The 26,467-nt window shown below is 52.9% G+C and overlaps 1 protein-coding gene across 1 annotated transcript in view; it reads right to left on the reverse strand.

Moving 5' to 3' along the window:
* Positions 1 to 26,467, reverse strand: part of Dlgap2 (DLG associated protein 2) — a 589,656-nt gene that overhangs the window by 405,822 nt on the left and 157,367 nt on the right. The window contains exon 3 of the mRNA XM_071610646.1: positions 22,928 to 22,982. Coding sequence (XP_071466747.1) covers positions 22,928 to 22,982 — 55 coding nt within the window. The remainder of the gene's footprint in view (positions 1 to 22,927; positions 22,983 to 26,467) is intronic.

The raw sequence follows: 26,467 nt of genomic DNA on the forward strand, positions 1-26,467 counted from the left end.
AGACTCCTCTCCACCCCACGGACACCTCTCCACCCCACGGACACCTCTCCACCCCACGGACTCCTCTCCACCCCACGGACTCCTCTCCACCCCACGGACTCCTCTCCACCTCACGGACACCTCTCCACACCACGGACACCTCTCCACACCACAGACACCTCTCCACCCCACGGACACCTCTCCACCTCACGGACACCTCTCCACACCACAGACACCTCTCCACCCCACGGACACCTCTCCACACCACAGACTCCTCTCCACCCCACAGACACCTCTCCACATGAGACATTTCTCTATCACACAGTCACAGTAGCCTTCTGAACAGTGCTATTTCGAGGGTGACAGCCATTGATTGTAGAATTGCCACTGGCCACTTGATGATAAAAAATTCTTCTTCCCTCATTCTGGAGTCTACTGAGACCAGTGCCACGTTTTTGTGGCACATTACATGTTCTCTGTGCCATGCTAAACAGTGCACACCACACACATGCACATGCTTTGTATGTACAATGTGGTACATGTCACACATACACACAAATGCACACAGTACATCTATGTGGCACCCATGTATGCATTTACACACTGGATAGTGTATAAATACATGGGCCACATATGTGCTAAACACTGCTTAGTGCATACATACATGGAGCATATATGAGGTATGCATGGGCCATTATATTAATATGCATGTTGTACATGTATGGACCACAAAGTGCACTGGCATTCATGGTATGTGTGTGTGGTGCACAGCACATAGAACATGTATGGTGCACTATACCGTGTATTATGTGCACTGTGTAAATGTGGCATGCATGGTGCAGTATCTAGAATTACACAGTGTGCAAATGTTGTATATATCACAAAGCATGTTGACATGCATGGCATGTATATGTGGCATGCACCACATTGCACATGCAGGTGCATGGTGTGTGTGTGGTGTAAATGTGGTACATACGTGTATGTGGTGCATGCATGTAGTGTGTATGGTGCCATGTGCTGCTGTACACACGGCACAGCTATAAATGTGCTTGGAGCACACGGGCATACCACAAACCACATGGGTGTGCATGGTGTGTTCGTGGGCATGTGTACAGTATAGTACAGATTCCACACAAATCACACAGCCACTGGTCAAATCTGTGGATGGGACGTGGAGTCCAAGCTCAGTGAGGTACATCTTCCGAGGAAGAAGTGCACAGTAAATGTGGATCTGACTCACATGTTCCTCTGCACATTCTGTTCACGCTCTCATTCCCCAACTGCCTATGAGCCACCAAACACCACCTCACAACACAGGGACTGCTTCACCTGCATTTCCCAATTCATGTCACTCACCATCTTGTCATGGTGCCACTTACAGGGAATCTTACACGGAATGTGGAAACTCAGAGAATTTAAGTAAATGTCATAAAAACCATAAAATAAATAGCAGACCTCAAACACTAAGCCGCGTCTCAGGCTCCAAGTCCCGTGGTCTTTTCTCAGCTCCTGCAGACTCTATCTAAATTCGACTCTGTTGCTGGAATACCAGTCAGTGGCATTTCTAATTTAAAGATGAGGAGGCCGACTTTCTGTATCCCTTCATTTCTTTTCATAGTTAAAGAGCCTGGTGTGTATGCTGCTCATAAAGCAGAGCGCAAACTCGCTCCCCTGATGGCCTCAGACGTTCCCCTTCATCAGGACTCAGACCAGGCTCCCAAGTGGGTAAACCCTGCATCTGATGCTGGTGTGTTCTTGCACTAGCAGGGCTGGGATTTTCTTCCCGCACTCTAACAGCAGCTGTTGCTTCTTCAGAGCCTTCAGAAGGTGCAGAAGGACGGACTCCCCCGGCCTTGATCCTGTACTCACTGCCCCTCAGAGTCCTTGGGAAAGGCCAGTGAGTTTCTGCTGTTTTCTGCCATTCATTTGGGCCCTCTCCTGGGCCTCCTGGACAGGATGAGAGGCAGGCCCAGGACTCCGTGTCCCCACTCACACAGGCCTGTGGTCAATGCAAAGGCTGTGCAGACCCAGGGCCAAGCAGGGCCTCTCCTGTTTGAGTTCTGCCCAGAGGTGGACACATGGGATGCAAGCCTGTCTCCTGCGCAGGAACAAGTGACACTTTGGCCGTAGCATCAGAAACCTGTTGGGGTCTGGGTCCAGCCCATGAGCCCTTCCCCATGCCCCAAAGATTCCTTCCCCGACCATGTGGCAGGGTTCAGCACCACACACCATGCCTTCTGCTCATGCTGGTCTCCTCCCATGAGGCAGGGTTCAGCACAACACGCCATGGCCTTCTGCTCATGCTGGTCTCCTCTCCCCTCTGTCTCCAAAGCCCACTCAAATTCACCCTCACAGCCTGCTGGACCTCCAAGGGAGGCTCCCTCCCTCTCCCCAGCAGAAAGGATTCAGGGCTGTGCGCTATGCCCTCAACCCATCACACACTAGCACCACACCTAGGAACGTCCTCCTCTGTGCCCAGTGGAGGCATCGTGTATGTTCTGCACCCCAAATCCTGGAGCGGGACAAGACGCAAAGTGGAAATGCAGTTGAATTTCCTGTTGCAAGTCAACCTCCACATGCAGCTGCTTCCCCCCACCCCGATCCTAGTAAAGGCTGCCTCCATTCCCCTCCCACTGCAGCCCTAGCAAGGACACACTTCTGCATGTATGACAAGTCAGCCAAAGCTATGACTCAAGGTTACCGAGCTCTCTGAGAAGAAATGCAGAGATGGGTTTGCCACACTTGGCTCAGGTCTGGCAGAGTACTTAGCAAACCTTCCCTGAGTTTCTTGGTGCACAGGCTTGTGCGGGGCTGAGAGCTGCACTGCAGTCTTGACACCCCAAGACAAGAGAAGGATGGCACTGCTCCAATCCATGGCACCCAGGCTTTCAACAGATACCAAGGAGGAACGGCGATCTCGCATGCACAGAGGATGTCAGGACACGAGAGCAATAAAAACTAGACAGTCCTCAATTTTACTACAAGTCACCATGGCGGAAAGCTGAGGCTGACCCCAGTCTCCAGTCACCTGATCAAGGAACAGGGGACACGCAGAACAGCAGTGGTGCAGGAGTCTCACAGGCTGGCTGCCCACTGTCACAAGAGAAATCTGAGGCCTGGTAAGGAGAAGTGGAAAGGTGTCCTTAAGTCAAAAGCACAAGAGCTGGAAAACATGGGTTCCCTCAAGTGTGGGCCTGCCCCAGCCTTGAGTCCCCAGCACCTGCCAAGTGCAAAACCACGCTCTTCAGGGAGACGGCTGTTGGCTCCTCCCTCCTGGAGTCCTGCACCCAGCGCCAGGCCATCAAGCAGAGCGAGAGTCCTCTGCAAGCATCCCTCTGCCGAGGACCCAACCCTCCTCCCACTGCGGCCCTTCTGGTGGAATCACTTGTGTGAAATTCTAAAACTTCTATCTACCATCTCTTGGAAGAAACTTCCCTCCCACAGCCACACAGAAAGGGGATCATTTTTAATTTAGTTAGACCAGACATTTAAAAAGCAGCATGATAGAAATACTTAAAATACCCCTTCTGTTTTGATCTTAACTGGCATTGGTCAAGAGTGTGCCCAGTTGATCAGTTATAAAGAATGAGCACATCTTTGTGACAATGCCAAGGGGCAGCTTGCCACGTCCACTGCCCACGGTGATGGGTTGCACACCCAGCACACTTGGCACAGGGATGCTGGGAACCCTCACCTTAGTGCACCCTGGCTGACAGGGGAACACCTGCTCCACATGACAAGCCAGAGAACCTGAAGTAGGAGCACTGTGTTGCCGGATATGAGGTGTCCCCCCAAAAGCTCACGTGAGACAACACAAGAAAGTTTAGAGGTCAGTCATTGGGTTATGAGAGGCTTAATCCACTGGTATGGATTACCTGGGTGGTCCTTGTAGGTAGGCAGGGTGTGGCTGGAGAAGGTGGGTCACTGGGGGCCTTTGGAGTGCCTGGTCTCTCCCTCTCTCTGCTTCCTGTTGGTCATGTCCTGAGCTGCTCTCCTCCACACCCTTCCACCTTGAGGTCCTGCCTCACCCTGGGCCCAGAGCAATGGCGTTGTTGGTCTTTGGACTGAAACCTCTGAGACTGTAAGCCATAGAATAAAGTCTTCCTTGTCTAAAATTATTCTTGTCAGGTTTTTGGTCGCAGCAGTGAAAAAGCTGACTAAAACAAGCATTTTCCCCAGAACCACAACCTCGCAGCAGCACAGCACCTCAGGTGGCCCTGACAGCCTGGAGAACATGGCTGGGAGGTGACCTTAAAACGAAGTGGGGGCAACCCATCTGCACACCTGTGGTGACACTTGGAAGCCTGTGCATCCAAAGCCATCGCAGGGAGCCCTGGCACACAGGAACAGAAGCCTGGCACCGGCTGCAGCCTGCAGAACATTCCAGTAGGTTCTGGCATCTAGAAAGGGTGGCACTGATGGCACTTGGGCATCACGCAGGGAGCCATGCAGAAATGCAGAGAGGGTGAGAGCCACTGATCAGAGCCCGCTCACACACTCAGAAAACACACGCTCAGTTGATTAAAGGTCCTCTCACCCTGTTCTCAGAAGTCAGCAAAACATTCATTTATGAGCTGGCTCCCCCACCCCACCACGCTGTTCCTTGAGTGCTTAGTATCTCAGAAACTCCGACAACAGAAGAGAGTGATACGGGCCCCTGATCCAGCCAGGTGTGGGCTGGTGGCTACCAGTGGCCGGGTGGCAGGCCTTCCTCCTTAGCCAGGGTCCTCGGGAAGCCAGCCCCACTCCTGCACAGGACAGCTCAGCAAGAGGCCCTCCGTCCACACACAAGCCCCTTCGACCTGCTGAAGGAAGCGGTCACTGCTGGCTCCCATGACCCTATCCTTTGCTGATAGGATCCTTGGGGTCCTGCACACGAGGCCTAACCCCAGGTGCACCTTTACACCTGCTGTCAATCCCACCAATGTGTGGCTCAGAGTTGCAGTTGCTCAGTCAGGACAAACTGGTGAGCTTCGCACACGTACCTTGGCCTTCAGCATGTTCTGCTGGCATGTCCACCAGGCTGGACACTGCTCGGTGGGACAGGTCTTCTTCATACGATTGATTCTTGTCATGTTGCCTGTTTCCTAAAACTATCATTGAAAAACACCCTACTCCTACACAGCCCTCCTGCTACACTAGGCAATGGGACCAAAGCCCCACAGGCAAGCTTTAAACACAGTAGGAAAGCACACAGATGCTCAGCTTCCTGAGTGGAAAGAACCCCAGCCCAGATGCAGCTTGCCCACCACTGGACCTGCAGGTAGGAATAACAGCTCTCCAAGCTGGGCACATGGAGGAAAGTGCTAGGAACAGGAGGGTGAACTAGCTCCCAGGTTTAGGGAGTAGGGCATTCTTCTGAAAGCCACTGCTCAGAAACCATGAATCACAGAACCCAGCAGCGCCACCCACACAATCCAGAGAAGATCTGTAACTGCTGCAAGTTGCACTGCCCAGAGCAACGTAAGGAGAGCTATGTGGGCCTTCGACATTTTTTTTTATTAACCATGTTTAAAAAGTAAAAAGCAGCAGATAAAATTAAGTCTAATATATTTTATTTAATTAACAAATTCAAAATATCACCAACATAAGATCAACATAAAAATATCAGTGAGGTACTTTTTGTTTTTTTTCAAACTAAGTAAGTCTTGAGAACCTGGTGTGGACTTGACACTGACAGCACCTCTGGATCTGGACTGGCCACACACGGACACTCAGGGGCTGGGACAGCAGTACTATGCTGTGAGGCAATCACTGACAGAGTCCGGGCCCAGAAGGAGCAGGGAGACCCCAGGCCTCAGGTCCTGGAGGGTCTCAGAGGGGAGGCACCAACGGGGCTGTCCACATTGCCCAGTGGACACTGCGGAGGTCATCACTAGCAAGTGTGTCAAGGTTCAGCAAGAAAACAGCCCATGTTCTAACCCCCTGGAGAAACCCCTTCCCCCCAGTCCAGCAGGAGCTAGTGAAGATCTGTCCTATAAATCACTCCAGAAGCAATCTGGGACTCTGGGACTCTCAAAGAGAAGCAAAGAAGACGGTGAAGGTGGGAGGGTCAGAAGCCCCTCAGACGTTGAAGAGGCGAGCTGGGGAAGTGCTCTCCTGGACAGAAGTCATCCTCCCTAGGCTCTTGGGTCGAGGGAGGTGCCTCAGTTCTTACTTGAACAGAATCAGCCTCACGCTGGGGAAAACAGGGACGTTCTCACTGCCCAAACGTCCACCGCTACCAGAGCACCAGGAAGGAGGGTAAAGCTACAGGCGTCCCTGTCTCGAAGCCTCCACCCCGGGCCCTGGCTGTGCCTCTCATTGCCTTTCCTGAGTTGCACATGGCCATGGCACCATGCACACCTCAACGCACTGGGAGCTGGGCCACGTGGCACCTTCTGGGGTGCAGACCTGAGTGGAAGGACGGAAATCAAGGTGAACCCAAAGAATGGAGGCCAGACAAGCAGCCCCACTCCAAGGAGCTCCGAACAGATGTGTCCAGCCAGGTGCCATCTGGCAAGTGTGACAACATGCAAGCAGTACGCTCTTCCTGACCCCAAGTGTGGGCGGGGTCCATGCACCCCACTAGGGTTGAAGAAGTGTCAGCCACAGGGACTTCAAGGTGCACAGTCCAGGAACCAAGGAAGCTGAAGACAACACTGAAGAGCCTGAGGCCGCAGAGACCGAGATTCAGTCCACAGTCCACTGAGGCCAGCTTGAGAGGTAGGCAGATGTCCCCAGGAGTCGGTTTACTTCTCTGCCACAGGGCAGTGTGGGGATCTTGCAAGAAGTAAGGTGGACCCTCTTACAGGTCCCTTATAAGCGAGTGCATACCAACTCTATGAAGTATAACTCCTTCCCATCCTCACAGGGAAGGGAAGGAGCCCTCACCACATATTCTTCACCTTTCCCCAAAACAGTCTAAGACTCTGAAGAAAAACTGAAAATCAAGCTGCTTTCAACAAAGACACACAATGCTAATCAGTCTTCAACCTATTTTTTACCAACATTCCTCATCTTAAAGTTTTTCAACTTTTAATTTTGAAACAATTCCAGGAACATATAAAAGTTGTAAGAATAGCACAGGAATTCCTACACTCTCCCTGGCTCCCCAGCCCTCTCCTCCTGCTCACTGGTCTGTCTTTCCTGAAGCCATTTTCTGGCCACTTGAGATTGCACTGCAGGCACACTAGCAAATCCTCATGTAACCCTATCTAAAAGTGTCTACATAATCACAGCAAATTTCCAAAGTGCTGGAAATAAGACCAGTGCAATACTGGCTTTTGGTCCACTATCCACAAGTGTTCTTAGTACAGGCTGCGCTGTCTGCCCCCCTGCAGCTCTCCTCGACCTGGAACCATCCCTCCAGCCTTTCTTCCTCTGTACTGAGAAATGTTCTCTTTACAAATCCTAAGAAAGGACCAAGTTAGAGATGTCCCTGCTGTAAATCATTTGGAGTCTGAAACCCCTCGGCTCACAGCCTAGCTGTCCCTTCCCATCCCAGAGCCACCTGCTGCCAGGCGAGGGCACGGTTGGCGCTTCGGGAGACAGCCTGAGAAATCAGGGGGAGGCAGAGGCCTGTTAAAGAAACCTCAGTCCCCATACACTTGAAGCAGGAATGTGAGGGCTGGGGGTGTGTGCCTTGGCTGCAGTGCTTCCTGGCGGGCATTTCTGATGAGAGGATGCCCCTCAAATAAAAGGGAGACTGCACATTCCAACAAAGAGTGTCTGAGGCACTGCCGCGGCCCCCCTCCCTCCTGGCACCAAAGGGCCCCACTTCCCTCTCTGAGAAGACCATCCAGGAGGACTCCAGGGAAGGAATCGATGGCTAACAACTGTGGGCAGGTACGCAGGAGACCTTGATATCTGCTTTCTCATTTAACTCGGATGCCTGAAAAGTAGAGAGCAAGGGTGCAACAGGACCATGGAGACTTGTGCTGAACAGCCAGGCGGGTGTTTTCTCCTGCACACACAGTGGGGGGCCGTCAGCCCAGCAAAGAGGACCGGAAGCTGCAGGGAGTGGGGCATCAGAAACCCAGTGTCAGGGCCACCAGAGGCTCCTGAGAAGCAGGAAGGCAGGTAGCTGGGGACACCTAAGTGGCGTTCGACACCAGCAGCACATGTCTCCAGGCTCATGGGGGAGGCGCCAGCAATTCCATACCTCGGGCAGCCAGGGGATTTTAGAGTACCACAACATGGCCTCTTTCTGCCTGCTCTTGATGTGTCTTCTAGAGCCAGGGGGGCAAGGGAGCCTCGTCCTCAGCCTCAGCCTCCCATGGAAGGCACCCCTTCTCTGCTCCCTGGGCCTGGCTGAGCCCAGCACCGAGCCTGGGCACCTGCACCACTCCTGCAGAAGCCCACCTGGCCTGGGCCAGCCATGCACACAGCCCCCACGCGCAGACGTCCCCTGCCCTGGGACCAGGTCCAGCAGCCCAGCCACCACCAAACTCACGAGCACGCGTCTCCATCTACCGTGTCTCCTGCACACACGCTGCAGTCGGGCTACAGAAATTTCCGTCTTTTCTCCCCACAAAATCCCATCACAAAGAGCCCTGTGAATGTCATCGTCACTGGAGGACATTCCACTGTCATTTCGGGATACAGGGAGGAAGGGCCAGAGCTCCCAGCCTCGGCCCTCCCCCAGCTCAGCCTGTGGGCTTCTTGCCGCAAGGCCCCCCGCACGAGCACAACTGCAAAACCAGCCTCCTTGGACAGGCTCAGGCGTCTCTGAGCGCCAGGCCTCCCCCACCACCCACAAACTGAGACGAACCTGGGCTCCCGTTGGCCTTAGCCTGAACCTCCCCGTGCTGGCTGGCAGGAGGAGAGCAGCCTCTGCACTCTCAGTGGCCACGAGCTCCTGCTCCTCCCCAGGAACAAGCAGCAACAGCACCTGCATTCTGTAAGCCCCTGCATCCCATTTCCACTGCTCCCCGCGGCCTCCGCACGGTTCCTCACCCAGAGCACCCTCCCCTGCCTGGAAGGCTACCTGCCTGTGACTCGGCATGGACTGACGTCTCCTTCTGGGACCCCTGTGCGGCACCCTCTCGCCCTGGGCCCTCAGCACTGCAGCCTCACCCTCCTCACGTGCCAGGCACCTGCACAGCCTACTTGGCACTGCTGCCGTTGGCTGAGGTAGCCACTGCCCTGGCATGGGACAGTCTCTCTGGGCACAAGAAAACAGTCATATGCCTCAAGTATCCAGGAGCTGGCAGAGTGAACAGATGTGTAAATGTGTGTGTTTATACACACAGAGAGAAGTGTGTGCAGGTGCACACTTACTTCTGTTTGTGTGCATGTGTGAATGTGTGTGTCTGAGCACAGAGAGAGTACCACCTGTGTGCACATATAAATAAGTATATACACACTCATACCTATGTATGTCCCATTGGTTCTGACCTCTGGAGACCCCTCCCCAGTACACCTGCAGACAAAGGCCAGGAGGGACTTTTCCACACATGGACATGCTAGGGGCTCATTTTATGGAGTCTACACCATCCATGAGGCTGCCCAGGCTACCTGGACCTCACAAAGTCACCTCTCACAGCATCCCACACAGAACAGAGTCGTGCTTCATTTATCAGGCCTCAGTCTAGAGAGACCCTCTCCCCCATCCCAAGTATGAAACACCAAACCCTGAGCCACCAGCACCCACACATGCCCACATCATCACCACCGTGAATAACCACCAATTCGCTGAAGAGCTGAGTGAGGTCCTCCAGGTGCCTGTGTGTGTGTGTGTGTGTGTGTAGGCAGCATACCTGATCTGGAGGTCCCCGCCACACACCTTGCAGGTCCACAGGTCAACCCTGACCTCACCCTGTTGGCTGTTGGCCTGGTGACTCAGCCTTGCCCCCACCAAGCCATCCTGATCACTCTCCCGGTGACCACCCAGGCCCTCAGAGCACACAGCACAACGTGTCTGTAGTGCCTGCTATTGGCAGTGACATGTCACCTATGGGGCCCCATCCTGAGGACAGAAATCTGCACCGTGTCTCTGTGCTCAGGCCTCATAGGCTCATTATCTCTGGTACTAACTGAATCATCACCACCCTCCTACAGAGCAGAAACCATCACCAGACAGCTGTGTACATGGTGGCTAATGTGGCCCCCAGGCAACACGCTATATCTAACCCAGACGGAAACCAGGGAGTCTCTGTGCAGCCCCTCCTAAAGGGGCAGGTTCTGTCTATGTTCTTACATCTGCAGGCATCAGCACGGGGTTTGTGCTCCCACGTGACATGCACAGAGGCTGGGGGACCCAAGGCAGCATTACAGCACCTGCATTTGGACGACTAAAGGACACTTAAGGACAATCGACTGTCCTCTCCCTGCAGGAGAGGTAGTCTGTTTACTCTGACCCGGAGCCACAGAGGCCACTTGGGCCTGCTCACAGCTGCTGCCTTACTCAGCTCTTGTCTGACAACTCCAGGCCCCTGGCTGACCCCCAGCACTTCACTTTTTAAAAGCTGGCCCTGGAGAGGCTCTCTTGGGCTTGCTTTCCTCCAGCCTCCCCACTCCCAGCAACACTCCCAGATATCCCAAAGCATCTGCGCTACCTGGGGCTGTTAAAACACTTCCATTGACATGGGGCGTCACCAGCATGGGGGTGCCACCCAAATTGAAGTCTTGGCCTTGGGGACCTTTAAAAAGTCCTGTCACCTTTAATAAGACACACTTCAATGTCACTGTGTTTGGTGTTCTGAGAGGGAGGTGCTAATCCCAGTGCAGGGCCGGCCTGCCCTGAGGATCTTTCTTAGCAAATGTCCTCAACATAAATGCCAGTAATCAGGACTCGATCTGGAAGCTCTCCTCTGAATGCAGGGTTGAGTGTACGATCCCCACAGTCCCTGGAAGAAAACAGGAGTGAAACATAGGTGTTTAGGCGATTCTGGTCACCCACACTCCATGTCACTAAGGAACCATGGCAGTTCTCCTAGGGTCTTTCCCAAAATTTGACTCCAGCAGTGTCTGCCCATTGGAGCCGACACAGAGACCCGGTTGACTCCAACACGGCTCAGCCCTTGCTCACAGTCACTGTGACACACGATGAAAGCTTCTGGTTTGCTTTACATCCCTGGTGCCGTAGAAGGATAGGCCTTCAGTTTGTTACCAGTATCTTGTCTCAGAATAATTCACAGCTCGCCTGGACACATACTAACGGGCTCCTCAGAAACACAGCCCCGAGAAGCCAGGGCTTCTGACTCCCAGCCCAGGGCATTTCTTCTACATGTCAAAATTCCTGGATTCGTTTGCCCACAAGAAACGTCTTCTTTTCTTTCATTATTTGTGCATCAGTCCTTAATCTCTGCAAATTAACCCCAACTCATACCTGACAAAATGGCTACTTGCTCTAGACCGAGTGTCCTCGGTGTGATTTATGTGCCACCTGAGATCCTCTGGAGCAACAGGACACACCAAGCAAATAAGCCCTGCCGTGAGGCCCACCGTGTCCACACTCCACCATTCACGCCTGCCAGGTGGCAACTCAGAGCCGTCTCCACAAGACGAAGTCCAGACCGCGGCTCAGGCGGTGCTTTGGAATGTCTTTCAATTAGTTTAAAACCCAACCCATAACTGATTTCACCAGAGACAAAATGAAGTAATAATTTTTACAAACCGTCTCTTTTAGAATAGAATTTTTACAATAAAATGCCTTTTGGCATTGTTGCAAAAATTTTTTAAAAAGTTACTAATCTCTGATCACAAAATTCAGCCCAACTCCAATGACCTATGGCCATTCCTACCAGTAGCTCGGGTCAGGCTGGCCCTGCACTGAGACTAGCACCTCCCTCTCAGAATACCAAACACAGACCTGCTGCAAGCCAGCGAGCCCCCATCTCTAGTCCAGAGCCACCTGGCTAGCGGATCTGACACAGCTATGCCAATGCCTGCTGAGGGACACGTGGAAACGCTGCACCCCTGAAAATGAGGCCAGTCACCTGTTGCAAGAGCAAAGTCATTTCCAGGGAACCTCATGTCTGCAGCAATGCAGGACCTGTCCAGCTGTGCCACACCCCAGATGGACCACACCCCAGCTGCACAAATAAGCCTGTCATCCCCCAGTGAACATCTTCCATGCAGAGGTTTGGCCAGCACCCCCATGTCACTCAGGCCACCAGCTCATGTAGCAAGCAACCCAGCTCTCCCCTAAACCTTCCACTGTCCTCATTCAGACTCACACTCCCAAAGAAGAGCAGACACCATAGGAGCTCCTTAGGGTGGAGACAAGACCAGAAGAGCCAGATCTCAGCCCCAACAGCTCAGGGCGTGGGGCAATCTGTCAGAACAGGCAGAAGCCCCCTAAAGGCAAAGCCCCTGCATGGGGGCTGGCAGACAATAAGACAGAGAAGCCACCAGGGACAGCTGTGCTGTAGGGAGGAATCCCCACCATCACACAGACACACAGTGAGACCGGATGTACCCCATGTGCCCCGTCTTCCAGGAACCACCAGGAGAGCTACATGAACAGAACACCAACAAAACAATGTGCTTCCTTATATACAGAGATGTGAAAAACTGTGGTATATATGTGTAATAAGAATTGTAATGCAAAAAAAGTACATGTAGAAAGACACAAATTGGCGCGAACATACTTTATATACAAAGATATGAAAAGTTATGCTCTATATATGTGATAAGGATTGTAATGCATTCCACTGTCACGTATTTAAAAAATAAAATCAATTAAAAAAAGAAAAAAAGCCAATGCGCTTCCCACAAGAGCATGTACATATGCACATGTATCTGACACATGGACACACAGTACACACACGAGCACCTAGCACAAAGGCCAAGAAAGGCTCCCACTTGGGACCTGGGCAGCATGTGTCATAGGGACTAGGAGAGAAATTTAGGGAGCTGCCTCACCTTAGAAAATGTGAAGACTGATGCTGGGAAGAGGGATGAGCAGAAAGGAGATGAGACATGACAGATGGAGGTGAGAATAGTGAGTGACAGAAAGAGCCCACGAGAGCCAGCCAGACGGCAGCCACTCAAACCTGCACCACATACAGAGAGCAGAGCTGCACCATGCAGGGGGCCTGTCATGAAGATGGCAGTCAGGTGACATCCCTGCACATAGACGCCTGACCAAACAGTGAGCACAGGACACGTGGGAGCTGTGCGGTGCTGGTCACCAAGGCGTGCAGCACAAGCACAGGCCAGAGGGCTCAGCCGTCAGCCCCAGGGCGCTTTCCCTGCGTACCTGGCAAAGCACTGACACACTTACTCATGGACTTGCTTTTGGTTTCCGGACACCTGTGAGCTAACACAGCAGAATGACCTGAGACTGTCATTCCGAGAGGCAAGCTTCTAAAGTCAGGCCTTGTCTGGCATCTGGAATACAGACTTTGGGGCCACCCTGACTGCTGTGGCTTCCAGTGCCCACGCCACCTGTGAGCAGGGCAGCCAAGGTGCCACCCGAGCCTGGAATCCGGGATCCTGAACATAGGGCTGTCTATGGGGACAGACCCCAGTGATAGCCCTGGGCTCCAGGACTTGGTGAGGTTGCCTGCTGGACTGTGATGCCCACATGTGGTCACAGCTACTGCTGGAGCAGCCCAGAGTGTGCTGACTCCACGGGAGGGGACACAGGACACTGCCCTGTCTCCCTGCACTTCACCTCCTCCACAGCTGCCTGTGCTCGCTGTGCCGGGACCCTTCACTGTGAGATCTCAGCATTGACCTGATTGTGCACGGTGCTGGGACCCTCCTGTCCATCACTGGACCCTGGTCCTGGGGACCCCCCATGGCGGTTTCAGACCAGGGCAGAAGGTGGTTATTAACACTGTGACCCATGGATAAAGCTACTTCCATGCTAACACCACTTCTGAGTGGAAGATCTCAGGACAGGAGAGAGTAAGTTAGCACTGCAGAAATGCCACACTGGAAGTCTGCCGTGTCCCTCAGCACAAGGACTGGATGTGGGACACTGAACTCCACCAGGCACACCCCTCCCAGTCCCCGGCCCTGTCTGACACCTTCTCTTCAGTCTTACCAGAGACCACACTGCCTGTCAGTGGGATGGCTGGGCGAATCCTATCCCCACCACTGGGTCCCTACATAGGACTCCAGGGCCCCACGTGCACACCTGCCTCAAGGTGGGGACACTGACCTGACATGTGGTGACAATGGAGGAAGGTTGCTGGGCAGGGCATGTTTGGTTTCCGTGCCCCTGGGCAAGTAGGCTCTGCTGCCCTCCTCCTCTCCCAACACCTGGGTGAAGAAGACCCACGCAAGAGCCACATGTCCCCAGTCAGGCAGCGGCAGCCAGCAGGTGATCTACCCCAGCAGCACATCTGGTCTGTTTCAGAATCTGTACCCTCCCGCTATGCTGCTTACTTGGATTATTCCCTGTTAATACATTCAATCAACCTAATATCAATTTCATATAAAATAATGTGTTTTCAGATACTAAGACTTTTTGTTCTCAAAATATAGTGTTTAAAGCTCACTCTATAGATGGACTTCAATAAAATGTTTTAATTAGTATGCTTTGATACTTTCAATAACTTACAAAATATATTCAGTTTATCTTCAAACTAGCTCATCTTAACCCAAATATCTATGTCTAAAATACATAAAGGAAAAGGAAACAAAGCCTGGAGTGATCGTCCCGCAGTTAAGGGCTGAGTGAATAGTCTAACACCCTGATTCTCTGAAACAGACCCGCCACAGCCAGCTCTTCACCCCCCTCGGCCCACACTTGCAGGGCGAGGACACAGGGTCAGAGTGAGCCCCAAGAACCTTCCAGGACGTGGGCAGGCACGATTCCCCATCGTTGATGAGGAATGACGTGCAACCTCATCTGCACAGTTGAGAAATGGTCAGGAATCCATGTGGGTGATCACAACTGCCGCAGGCTGGCACAGGTGGTCACAAACGCCCGCAGGCTGGCACAGGTGGTCACAAATGCCCGCAGGCTGGCACAGTTGTCAGACAAGTGGCAAATCTACTTTCTACTTCAGGCTTAAAAAGGCAACCAACGCCGGCTATTCCAAGGAGACTTACCTGGCCAGAACCAAGGAACACGGGCATGTCCTAGCAGAGGGGCCCAAACCTGAGACTGGTGGATTGCAAGTGGGTGACCACATGTCACAGCAGCCACAGTGAGGCTCCAGTCTAGCAAGCCAAGACGAGCAAGTGCCTCACACCTGAGCCTGGGGCTCCCAAGGGCACTCTCACACAGCCACCCTACTAGGTATTGGCCGGCACCCTACCGTCCAAGGCCAGCTGTCCCAGAACTTTGTTCATTCTGACCAGCTTCACCACACTAGATTGTGCCTGTTGTGGGTGTATCCATGACAAGGTGAGGAAAGGTCCCTGGGAAAACACATTTCCTTAGCACAAAACTGGCTCACACTGAGCCCCCAGAGAGGGCCTCAGGACTACTAGCACACAGGCGTGCACAGGTGGAATCCAGCCAAGGTCCCTGTCTTCCTCACTGGTCCCCGGGGCCTCATCCCGTATCTCTCTCTCTCTCTCTCTCTCACACACACACACACACTAGGCTTCTCCTAACAGTCTCCTGTGAAGCTGTCGACACATAACCAACCACCCGAGACTGGCAGTTAAGGGAACAGCCACTTATCTGCCATACCTCTGAGGGCTTCTTTGCCTGGGCTGCGGACTCCTGGTATAGTCGGGGCACACCTGGAGGGCCCAGGTGGCTCTACTCACATGTCCAGCCTTTGGCAGCTCCTCTCTCTACAGGATACTTCCAGATGGCTGGCCTAAGCATCCCTAAGTGGCCACGAGATGTGGCCACTGCCTTGAGCAGATCAAAACAGTACCATTTGTGCCCCTTTCTATACATCAAGGCACGTCCCAAGGCCAGGCCAGATTCAGGAGTTCAGGAATCAGACTTCTTTTCTTCATTAAAAGGGGTGCAAAGAACTCAGTTTCCAACCCCATACCCCACCATGAAGCTGAAGAGATTTGCAGAGAGATTCCAAAGTAAGGGGCCTAACAACCTTCTAGAAGCTCAAGTATCAGAATCAACTGTCATGAAGAATGTCTACCTGGCAAGGCTGGAGTGTGTCCTGGATTAGACCAGGGCTGTTAAGTCCTTCCATGAGGTGGTGCCATCCTGACCTGTCCACCCCCTGAGCTGGACCCAAACCCATGGCCCTGCCTCACCTTCTGTCTACTGCCTAGCCTCAGCAGCATCTTTGTAAATAACACCTGCATCTAAGCTCACCTAAGCATGTTTGGTGGGGAAAATGGCAAAGTGGATGATTTAAACCATTTGCCACCTTCAGCCCTTCACCTCTGAGACTGTATGGATACGGGTTTCATTACTTTTTTACCTAAAGTAGACAAGCTATGGAAGAGCCAGACGCCACAAGTTTGTGCATGTCTATCTCCTCTCGTCTATCACTTCTTGCACATGATGGCCGTCCTAGGCAGCATGACCCTTGTGCTCCAGAGGAGGACAAAGCCAGCTCTTCTCACCGGGAGGTGACCCTGGGCAGATGTCACCCATGATCAGCCCTCAATCTGACCTCAACACAGCTCCCTGGGGGCTCAACCCTGGCTTCCAGACCAAAACCAACCAAGAAGCAGGATCTTGTTACTAGGTTATCATTCCCATATCCACTGCCCTAGAGATTAGATGCTATTTGGAATAATAAAAGGTGACATAAGGCCCTCCACTCTGCTTTGGATAGGAGGATGTTCAGGCTCAGATTGGCCATCAGCCATATCACTGAAATGGACCTTCAGTCTTTGTTATTGATTTTATGTACAGATGAATGTATGCATGTCTTCTCACATGAGAAAGAATTTAAGGGCACTTACAAAATAAGTGGGTGAGAAAATTGGGGCAAAGAGGAAAATGAAAGGAGAGGTATAGAGTGAAGCAGAGCTGTGGTTAATAAGCACCCAAACTTAAGATGTGGGACAGGTGGATGGACAGGGGTTTGGCAGGTGGAAAGAGCGGTGGATAGATGCGAGATGTCACAAAGCGATCCCACGTTTTGCTGTTTGTTTTTTTTTTTTCCAGCAGCTGACGAATGCATCATCAGTCACATTCTTCTGGAATTCCAGGGGAGGGGTGGGCTGTGCAGCCCACCACAGATCCTCTGCAACACCCTAAGCCCGGCAGTGAGCTTCCTAGGATGATTGTTGTGATGCCACAGAAGCAGCACCAGTTGGGCACCGGGATGAGGTAGGCCAGGAACACAGCCACCATGGCACGGGCTCAGGCCAAGCTCTCGAGGGAGGAACAGGTCTCACAGCACTCAATGCAAGGACACCCTGGAGCAAGTCTGCTTCTGTTCTCTGCCCTAGAGCTTCTGAAACATGGAGTAACATGAACTTGGAGGTCCTGTCTGTACCACAAGCACATTCTGTATTGTCAGTTAAAGGCAGAATCCTAGATTAGCATCCAGCCACACACAGGAATCGACTCACCCTGACACCCCAGAGTATGAACCTGCAGGCCAAGCCAAATGCCCACAGCACACAGGCTGACCACCAACTCTTGCGGGCATGTCATGGGCTCCAGTCAAGCTCCAGGGTGGGTTGTGAAGCCACCACAGTGCCCAGCTAGAGCCAAGCCACCACAGTGCCCAGCTAGAGCCATGAAACTTCTTCACATCAAGTTGGCACAAGTGACAAACCTGAGTAAAATATGTGGTAGCCTGTGGTCAGGTGACAGGGCTGGCTGGAACTGCACCAGGGCACAGGTGACACAGCCTGCATTCTGGCAGCACTTCCCATGGGCTGCATGTCTTTCTACTTACACAAAGATGCCGTCTGCGCTAGAAGTGGGACCTGAGGGTGAAGAAGAATCCACACAGAAACGAACCATTCTGGTCCTAACATATTGATCCGTAACCTTTCATTCAGGTGGCAATTACATAACATGCCCAACTTTCTAATAATGTCATTTCAGTTTATGAAAAGTAAAGCCCTTTTGAGCATATGAGATGTTTGTTTTCTTTCCTCTGTTGGGGGCCAGAGAGAGAAAGCAAGATGAAGGGCATTCGGTTCACCGGCTTGAAGTGACACTGGCCCTCAGAGAGGGCATAGGGAAGGACCCTGTGGCTGGAGCACTTACTTGGATTCCCCCAACCCAGACACCCCTCATCTTTCTTGGCTGGTGAATCAGCACATGGCGCTCTACATGCACAACCTTGATTCTTTGTGGACAGAGAAAGGTCTATGAATAACTTCGGTATCTGGGTAAAAAGAAATTTACTTGAAATATGTAGTCTTTCAAAGAAGTGAAATCTGACTTCAGCCCAGAGTTGAAATGCCATCACCTGGCACATGGCCAACAGAGACCTTCCCAGTGGAGAAACTGTGTACACCATCACCTTCTCAGCATGCACCCTCTGTGCCTGCGACTCTGGGGTCCTGGGCCACAGAGGCCAGCCAACTGCCCCTCCATTCACACCAGCATCACTTCCTCATCCACATCACCTCACCCGGCACCATTTCGAGAGACAAGTTGCATGTGGATCATGAAGGACTTAGTAAGGGTCTTCACGGTGTCACAGGCCAGCAGAGTGAGAAACCCGCACTGAAGTCATAGGTGTGTACAGTGGGTGCCTTGGGTCTCTTCCTCATCGCCAGGTGGGCACCACCACAGTCGTGAGGTGCCTGTAGTCAGGAACCACCGCAGGAGTGCCACAGAACATGTGTTGCTAGAGCCGGAGCTCACACACGACCCAGGAGTGATGCCGACTCTGTGGATCACCTGCAGGCTGATGGAAATCAATGAAAGGGCGTTTCACTGCCCTTGGCCTCACTGCACGGTGCTTCCTGCCCAGTTGTGAGCCACCCTGTCAACAGGCTGGGGGAGACCAGCAAATTCACTAGCTGATCCTCCTGGACTTGTTTGCCAAGAAATTAAAAGCCTTGAAAATCTTCAGTTCATAAGAAATTCAGGGGCTTTAGAACTAGTAAATGCAACCCTTCCTACTACTTCAACAAAGACTGCCCTCTGCCTTTTTGAGCTAAATCTGTGAACCGCCCAAGCACTGCTCCCTGTCACCAGCCCTACTGCTTGCTGAGGTCTGATGAGGTTGATGGCTTCACAGAGCCTGTGGAATAGTGTGTGTGCACTTGACATCCAACAGGACCTACGAGGATGTTGCAAAATTCAGCACCCTGTTGCCAATGGTAACTTCCGTCACGGGTTTGTTTAGCTGGTCTACGAGAAGGCTTTGCGCAGTCCCCAGAGGGCCTTCAGGAACGTGCCATGGAAAGGCTGTACCTGGCAAACGTGAGGATGTGGCCTTAACATGCCGGCTCAAGAGAACTGACATGGTAAGGGCACCACCCACCCTATTCAGCATGGCGCAGCTTGAAACAGACCCTGGTGGGATCATTCAAACCCCAGAAACCAACAAACACAACAAATCAGGGTCCTGCCCTCCCTCCCTGACCTGGCCCCAGGGAGTTTTATTCAACATTGACCAACGTCAACCCAGCCAGACGCAATGCCTGGGATGGTGGTGCTCAATCTCAGGTAAGCTTACCAGGTGTTTGCAAATAAGCAACAAGCAGGCCCACAAACACATGGGAAACACTAACACCTTTCACCCACTTTTTAACACACAGTGCTTCATGGGCTCCTGGCATCCACTATCAAGTAGAAACCCAATGCACTCCAAAACTCAAGTGCCACCCCATGCTTAACCTATCTGAGGTCTCGTCATTTGGTTTCTGTCATCCGTCTGCAAGGAGAGAATGGCTGACCTGCTCACTATCAGCTCATTCCTAAAACTTCTCATTCTTGGCTGGGGGACAGGCACTCTCCCGATGAGCACAGGGTAAGGGCTCTGAGGCCACGACGCTCTCCTCAGAGCAGCCTGAATGCAAGGCAAAGCAACACAGGTTCCTATGAGCATGACTCCTCAACAACAGGCACTTCTGAAACAAACTGGCAACCGAGACAAGGAAGACAGAAACTCTCAGAACAAAATAATGCACACTGTTTCCCCTGTGAACCTCCTTGTCAGGAAACACATGCTCACAGTCTGCCACCGTCCTTCACGTGCAGTTCCATTGGTGTGTTCCTCACACCTAAGCTGCACACAGCCTCTCATGAAAGAGCCCATGCGGAGAGATCAATCAACGTGCTGTTGCACTCTGCACCAAGGAGCAGAGGTTTCTTCCCAGGAAGGTAGGGATGGAAAGCAAGGAAGCAACTGTAGGAGGCCACAGTGGCCTGCAGGGAAAACGGCCCTGCACAGTAGGGATGGGCACAGCCCAGGATACGCACGGGAGCCGCTGCCCACAGAGGCTTCCAGATCCACGAGGGACTGGCTATGTGCCTGGACTGCCTCGAGCCCACCAAGACCCGCCAGCCTTGCAGGATACAGGAGCGGCCCCACAGGGCCCCGGCCCCCTCCTGTCACAGCCTGCCCAGAGTGTCTGGAGACGGGCCAGCAGCACTTCTCATCAGCACCCAGTGCTAGTAAGGGCTGGCACTGGGTTCAGGCAGAGATAGTGACCAGGGGATCCCAAACTCCAGCAGAGCCCAGTTGCCAAGGAGCCACGCCTCCTGGACAGCCCTGCTTCAGAGCCCTGCCTGCCCCCCAGCCTCACGGTGGGGCTTTCATCCAGGCTCAAGACCCAAGGCACGATATGAGCCAATCAGACGTCACCAGAAGAAGAAAAGGCAGAATGTTGGCATGTAAAGGCTGGATCAAACCCAGGCCTCATGCTCGCTAGGCAAGTGCACCACCTTCAAGCACATCCAGGCCTCAGCCTTGTTCCCCGAGAGCCGCCTGCACCTAGGTCTGTGTTTCCAGGAAAGGGACAGCGTCTGTAGCCATGCTCCTCCTCATGAAAGAAGCATGACCCTGCCTGTCCTCAGTTCTCCTGAGAGCAGACTGTGTCTTTCAAAGGCAGCACTGTTAATTCAGGACACACACTATATATACAGCTAAGGGCTTAGACAGCACTTCTAAAATAAGGAAGAATCAAACAGAAGATAGAAGCAACGACTCATCTAGAAGTAGACCTTTTTTAAAATCGTAGTAAAATACACAGAACATAAAATTCATATTAACCACTTTGAAGGGCACAGTTTGGAGGCATCAGGCACAGTCATGTTGTCACGCAGCCGTCATCGCCATCCACCTGCAGAACTTTTAATCTCCTTAACCAACTGTGAAAGCTCATCTGTGAAATCAGGAGGGTCGAACACACTGCTCGTGTTCCTAAGGAGCTTGACATGCCACTGAGACGCAGAGCAGCCACAGGTTCCCAGCAGCATTCCTGTGACCACACAGCCCTGCACACCTCAGACCCCATCCGGTGGTTAAACGGAAGCTCTGGTACCTCTGTCCACTGAAGAGTGACAACTCACCCAGAACCTCTCCTTCCCATGGGAGGCAGTTCATTCCCTCTGCACACTGAACCTCAGGTTCCCACAACCTGATGCAGGCGAAGCACATCATGGTACAAGAGCATGTCCAGGAATGGCCTAGGCGGAGTCCTGGTCAAGCCCCAGTGGAGGTGGCCTGACAGCCTGAGGGCTAAGGACAACAGAGCACCTCAAGGTGGTAATACATTCCACACCATCATGAAGTGCTGCACAAAACACAGTGCGAGAACTCACTGCAGTGCTTAAAATCACCACCGTCCTCAAGGGACCTTGCTTAGCCACTGACGCGCTTCTTCATGGCTCACACGTGTCTCACGATCGGAGCAGTGACTGGAACATGGGATTGACCTGGAAGCAAATTCCTCCCTGTGAGACTCAGGTTGGTGGGGAGCAGGGTTTGCAGCCATCTTCGGTCCTTTGCATGTGGCGCGCTCGTGTTTTCACTGCTGATAAAGACTTCCAGAGAATAAACAGGCTCAAAAACACCCAAACACATTCTAAACCTGCTTCTGTAGAAGCAGGAAATAGGCTCAAATTCATAGCCAAGATATTTCAGTGGCTAAAAACCAAACATGAACAGTTCCATAAATATTTTGAAAAAGAATGTGATTGGTAGCATGATCCACCCAATTCCTAAGTAAAAGATAAAGCCCTGTTTCCCTGTTACACTTTTCACCAGGAGGCGTGACATTAACTGTGCCTTTCAGCCCCTCAGTCCGGCGCTTGCAAGCTGGCTGGGCAGGATGCCACTCGTGTCACAGTAGAGCAAATCCAACTGACCATCACCCAGCAGCGCATGGTGCTCAATTCTGTGTCCGTCAGAAAATAGTAAGGTAAGGTCAGCAGACCTGTTTCTTACCAACAGCAGCATCCTGCCGCACACACCAACCAGACAGAGCCAGGCTTCCCAAGGAGGAGGACGCACACTCCAACTTTCCTCAGACTGCAGTTTCTTTGATGAAAACAACTCACACTAGAAGCTCCAAGAAACGAGCAACCAAAACACTATCCACAGGATAACCTGCCCCAGGCCAACTCAATCTCCTCTTTCTTACTGAAACAACAGCCTTCCAAAGGGTTTACACCCTCTATGCCCATTGTGTTTCCTCAGGAGCAATTAGAGCACCCAGCTGACGTGCAGCCACACAGGTCTGTCCACAGTGAGGGACTGCACAGACACAGCGTGGAAGGTCCCACTCCAGGACACCTGCTGGTGGCTGCCAAGACCCCAGGAGATGACCTGCAGCCAGTCCTTAACGTGGCCAAGGAAGGGCCCCACGACGGTGGGCTTCAAACACACCCACACAAGCCAACAGTGGGTCTCTTAGTAAATAAGTACAATGAGCGAATGAAACAGCTTTAAACCAATGAATTCCACTTTATAAAACCACCAGCTTCCCTTAGAAGTCCAGGACATCAGTCTGCTAAGTCCTGCGTCAGCAAAGACAGACCTCTGCGCTCAGCTTGCAACCCATTGCACAAACAGAGATGTTGGTTTTGGCTTTCTTCAGTGAACATATCATCTTGCACTAAAAGCCCACAACACCCAGGTCAGGCATCACACCTCTCCATACTGCCGCAGACATGCAGCCTGTGGCCACAAATCAGAAGAATAATGGGTACCTGTGTTCCTGTCTGGTAGCACACAGCAATGCTTCTGCAGAATGCCGGGCAGAACCTGTTTCAAAACAAATAAATAAAATGCATTTGGTTATTATTCGGGCAGAGGGAGGCATCTCATTAACTGTTGCAAGCATTTTTCTAATAAGGTTGTTCAATGTTGAACCAGGTCCACATGCCCAGGACAGTCTGGCAAGTTAAGTGGCGCAGAAGTGCTGATAACATACACTTCTCATCAGTAAGGCTGATCAGGTAAGTGCGGCCTGCACACATGCTCCACAGTGAGGCTGCCATTCAGGGATGCGCTCCTGAGCGATGGCAAAATGGTGTTCGAGGGGCTGCTGACAGAAGGTAAGTGGGCCTGCCAATTTTTATGGTGGCTTTTAAAATATTAGATGCATCTAGAGCCTGAAAGTGGCACCTCGCTGGGACCTCATTTCAGGTCTTTGAGGATCTGAGCCAGGCACTTTCATCAGGGATGAGCTGGTATGAAGAGAAAGGCTGTGTCCGCACCCATAGCTGGGCAGTGGCAGGCAGGCATGGTAACAACAGGAGACGGTTTTCCAAGAAAGCCCCACAATGCAAAGCACCAGCTGCAACAATCTGCAGCACAAGAGGTCTCCGCGGGAATCTACCATCATGCTTCCTAAAGAACACCAGAGCAGGGCTGAACCTCCATGTCACGTGTTCCAGGCCATGAGGCAGCAGCGTCCCTCAGCCCCAGAGGAACCACAGCACGCCTCCAGGAGGCCCACAGGACCTACAGAACAGCCATGCCTGCCAGGCAGAGGGAGCCCGGGAACCCAAAGAAGCACCATCCTGACAGGAGCCCTCAACCAGCTCAGGCTGGCCCAGAGAAGGGAAGGCCTCACAGACGTGAAGGAAAACACAGGGTCTCCTCCTCCATCCCTCTCCAGCTCTCCCATGCTGAGAAAAGAACAACCCTCTCCTAATGCTACTGTCCAACGCGAGATGGCACTGCCCACTGTCAACGCTGACTAACCCTAACAGAAAGTAAAATAAAGCAATAATCAAATTAGTAACCAAAGTGCCGAGCAAAATACGAAGTTAACGTTCAGAAATCCTGGCTTGGTGGCATCAGAGTGAGCACCTGCAAGACCCTCAATCATCAGCCCCCGGAGCATGAGGAGAGTAGCAGAGTAGATATGCCATAGTGGCACCATGCCCTCCCCGGGCCTGTCACTCCTGATATCCTGCTCTCCCTGCCCTGCCAGGGTGTGTGTGCACACACCCTCTCTCCTCTCCCCTCCCCGACACACAACTGAAAACCAGTGGTCTCGGACCTCAGGGCCCTGCCCTCCCACTCCGCGGTGAGGGCTCTGCACATCCCATTCCCAGCACGTTCCGAAGGGCCTGCAAGCCAAGGCCAGGCCCAGTAGCTAGTCGCCCTCAGAAGACGTGAAACGCCCTGTAAGGTGGAAAGGCAGCGTGCTGATCCACCTGCATGCAGACTGGAAATGCACGTGTCCTTGGGAAGTTCTACTGAGTCCCATGGTCAAGCTTGCCTGTCCAGAGAACCCGCCTCGGGCAATACCCTGCCGGCTTCCAGAGGGGACAGTGCTGACCGGCCCACCACAGCCCACCCCAGCCGAATCACCAGGAGGCTGTGCTGGGTCCGGGTTTCTGAGGAAGGAACTCAGTGTCCCTCCCACACCCCAACGCTAGTCCTCAGTCCCAGCCTCACAGCGGACGTCCCTCAGAGCACACAGAGGATGCCGAGTAGTGGCCAGGCGCCAAACACCCTGCTCCACCCTGACGTGGGCACAGCGGTGTCCAGATGGAAATTAAGCGGGAGTGACACAGGTGACTGTGGAGTGGCCAGGGGTTATTGGGAGCAGGTGGGTGAGGGGGGTTCAGGAGTCCGTGCTGGTGGCCCACTTCAGTCTAGCTCTGCCACTTGCTCCCAGCCAACTCCCTCCTCCTCAGTGTGGCAGCCTGAGCGCTTGCCAGGACCCTCTGAACCAGGGCTCTACCAACCACAGACGCCGTGGCAGTAAGGACTCCCACCATGGTAGATGAGGGGACCCTGAAGGCAACAGACTCACTCAGAGGGCCCACTCAATGGTGGTCTGACAGGACACCACCTCTCCCCATCTGAAGGGAGTCCTCCTGCTGGGCTGTGTCCTGGGCCAGTGTGTAGGGAGGACAGCTGGAAAGCAGCCAGATCGCTGTCAACATGCCCTCGTTCCTGTAGGAGCAGCAGGAGGATGAGCAGAGGAGGCCTGATGGTGGGACCCTCCCATTGCAACTCCTGGCCACCCCCACCTGCCCCAGCTGCTACCAGCCAACGAAGCCCCACAGTCCCAGGCTCTCTCCACAGGGTCCCTCACTCCCTGCCATGATCACAAATCCCTTTCTGAACACACAGAAGCTTTTTATTCAACTCCACACAGCAAAACCAAAGGATCAAGGGAAATCACTAACAGCAATGGCAGAATTCACCTTGATGTTCCTAAAGGCCGACAATCTGTGTTCAAAGCAGTGCTTCCATCTAATCCTGACAACTCCCACTAGCCACGGGCGCAGGAAGACAAGTGTTCAGTCTCAGAGCTGAGCACACTCACTGCTCAGCCGGGCTGGAGGGAGCCAGGCAGGCCCACAGGGTGGCTTCTTCCTCTCTGAAGGGCTTCCAGGAGACAGCAAGGCAGAATGGAATCATCCTGCTGCCTAAGACTAGGAGAAGTTCGATTCCACGAAGCCCGCTCCTTCCGTAGGGCTACCTCCTGGGAGTAACTGGAAACACAGCACTCTACACGCCACTGGCTGGGGTTGCGTGGGGCCTGTGCTGCCCAAGCCCTCGCCCACATTCTCCACCTGCTCTGAGGAACTGCCCCTACCAACGTGGTTGTCACGGGACCCTCTGTCCTGAAAGTGCTGGCTCTAGTTCCCTTCCACTTTAAATCACCTTCTCTGACCAAAAGTAGACTCAGGAGCACTGAAATACAATCCCCAGGTTGGTGTGTGCTTGTGCAACACGGCAGTCACCACTGGGCACCCTGGGCACATTTAAATTCATGAGAATAACTAAAATTCAAAACTCAGATGCACAGTTGTGCTGGCCACACTTCACGCTCTCGCAAGCATGGCACCCAGGCTGCCTTATGGGATGGTGTGCAGCACCACCACCTTCCAGGGAGAAACAGGCCAGGGCAGGGGCAGGGCGCTCACCTCTCAGGCAGCACCAAGACAGAAAGCCAGACCACCCACAGCCAGGGGCAGGGGCAGGGCGCTCACCACTCAGGCAGCACTGAGACAGAAAGCCAGACCCCACAGCCAGCCAGGAAAACAGTCTCAGAGAAGGGAAGGAGAAAGAGAGGACTGGGAAATCTCACTTCTGACCGCAGCTGGTCGCAGCCACAAGTATGGTTCCGTAACAGCCTACAGACACGAACAACCACAGAGGCACTTCCCTGGGACCAGAGGACCCTCACCCCCACCCTCGTGCTGATTAAAGCTTAGAAATCACTTTTCTCCAGATCCACTGAAAATGACAAGACAGAGTTGATTGGCCCCCTTTCTAAA

Source organism: Marmota flaviventris, chromosome 3 (assembly GCF_047511675.1).
Source record: "Marmota flaviventris isolate mMarFla1 chromosome 3, mMarFla1.hap1, whole genome shotgun sequence".
NCBI lineage: Eukaryota > Metazoa > Chordata > Mammalia > Rodentia > Sciuridae > Marmota > Marmota flaviventris.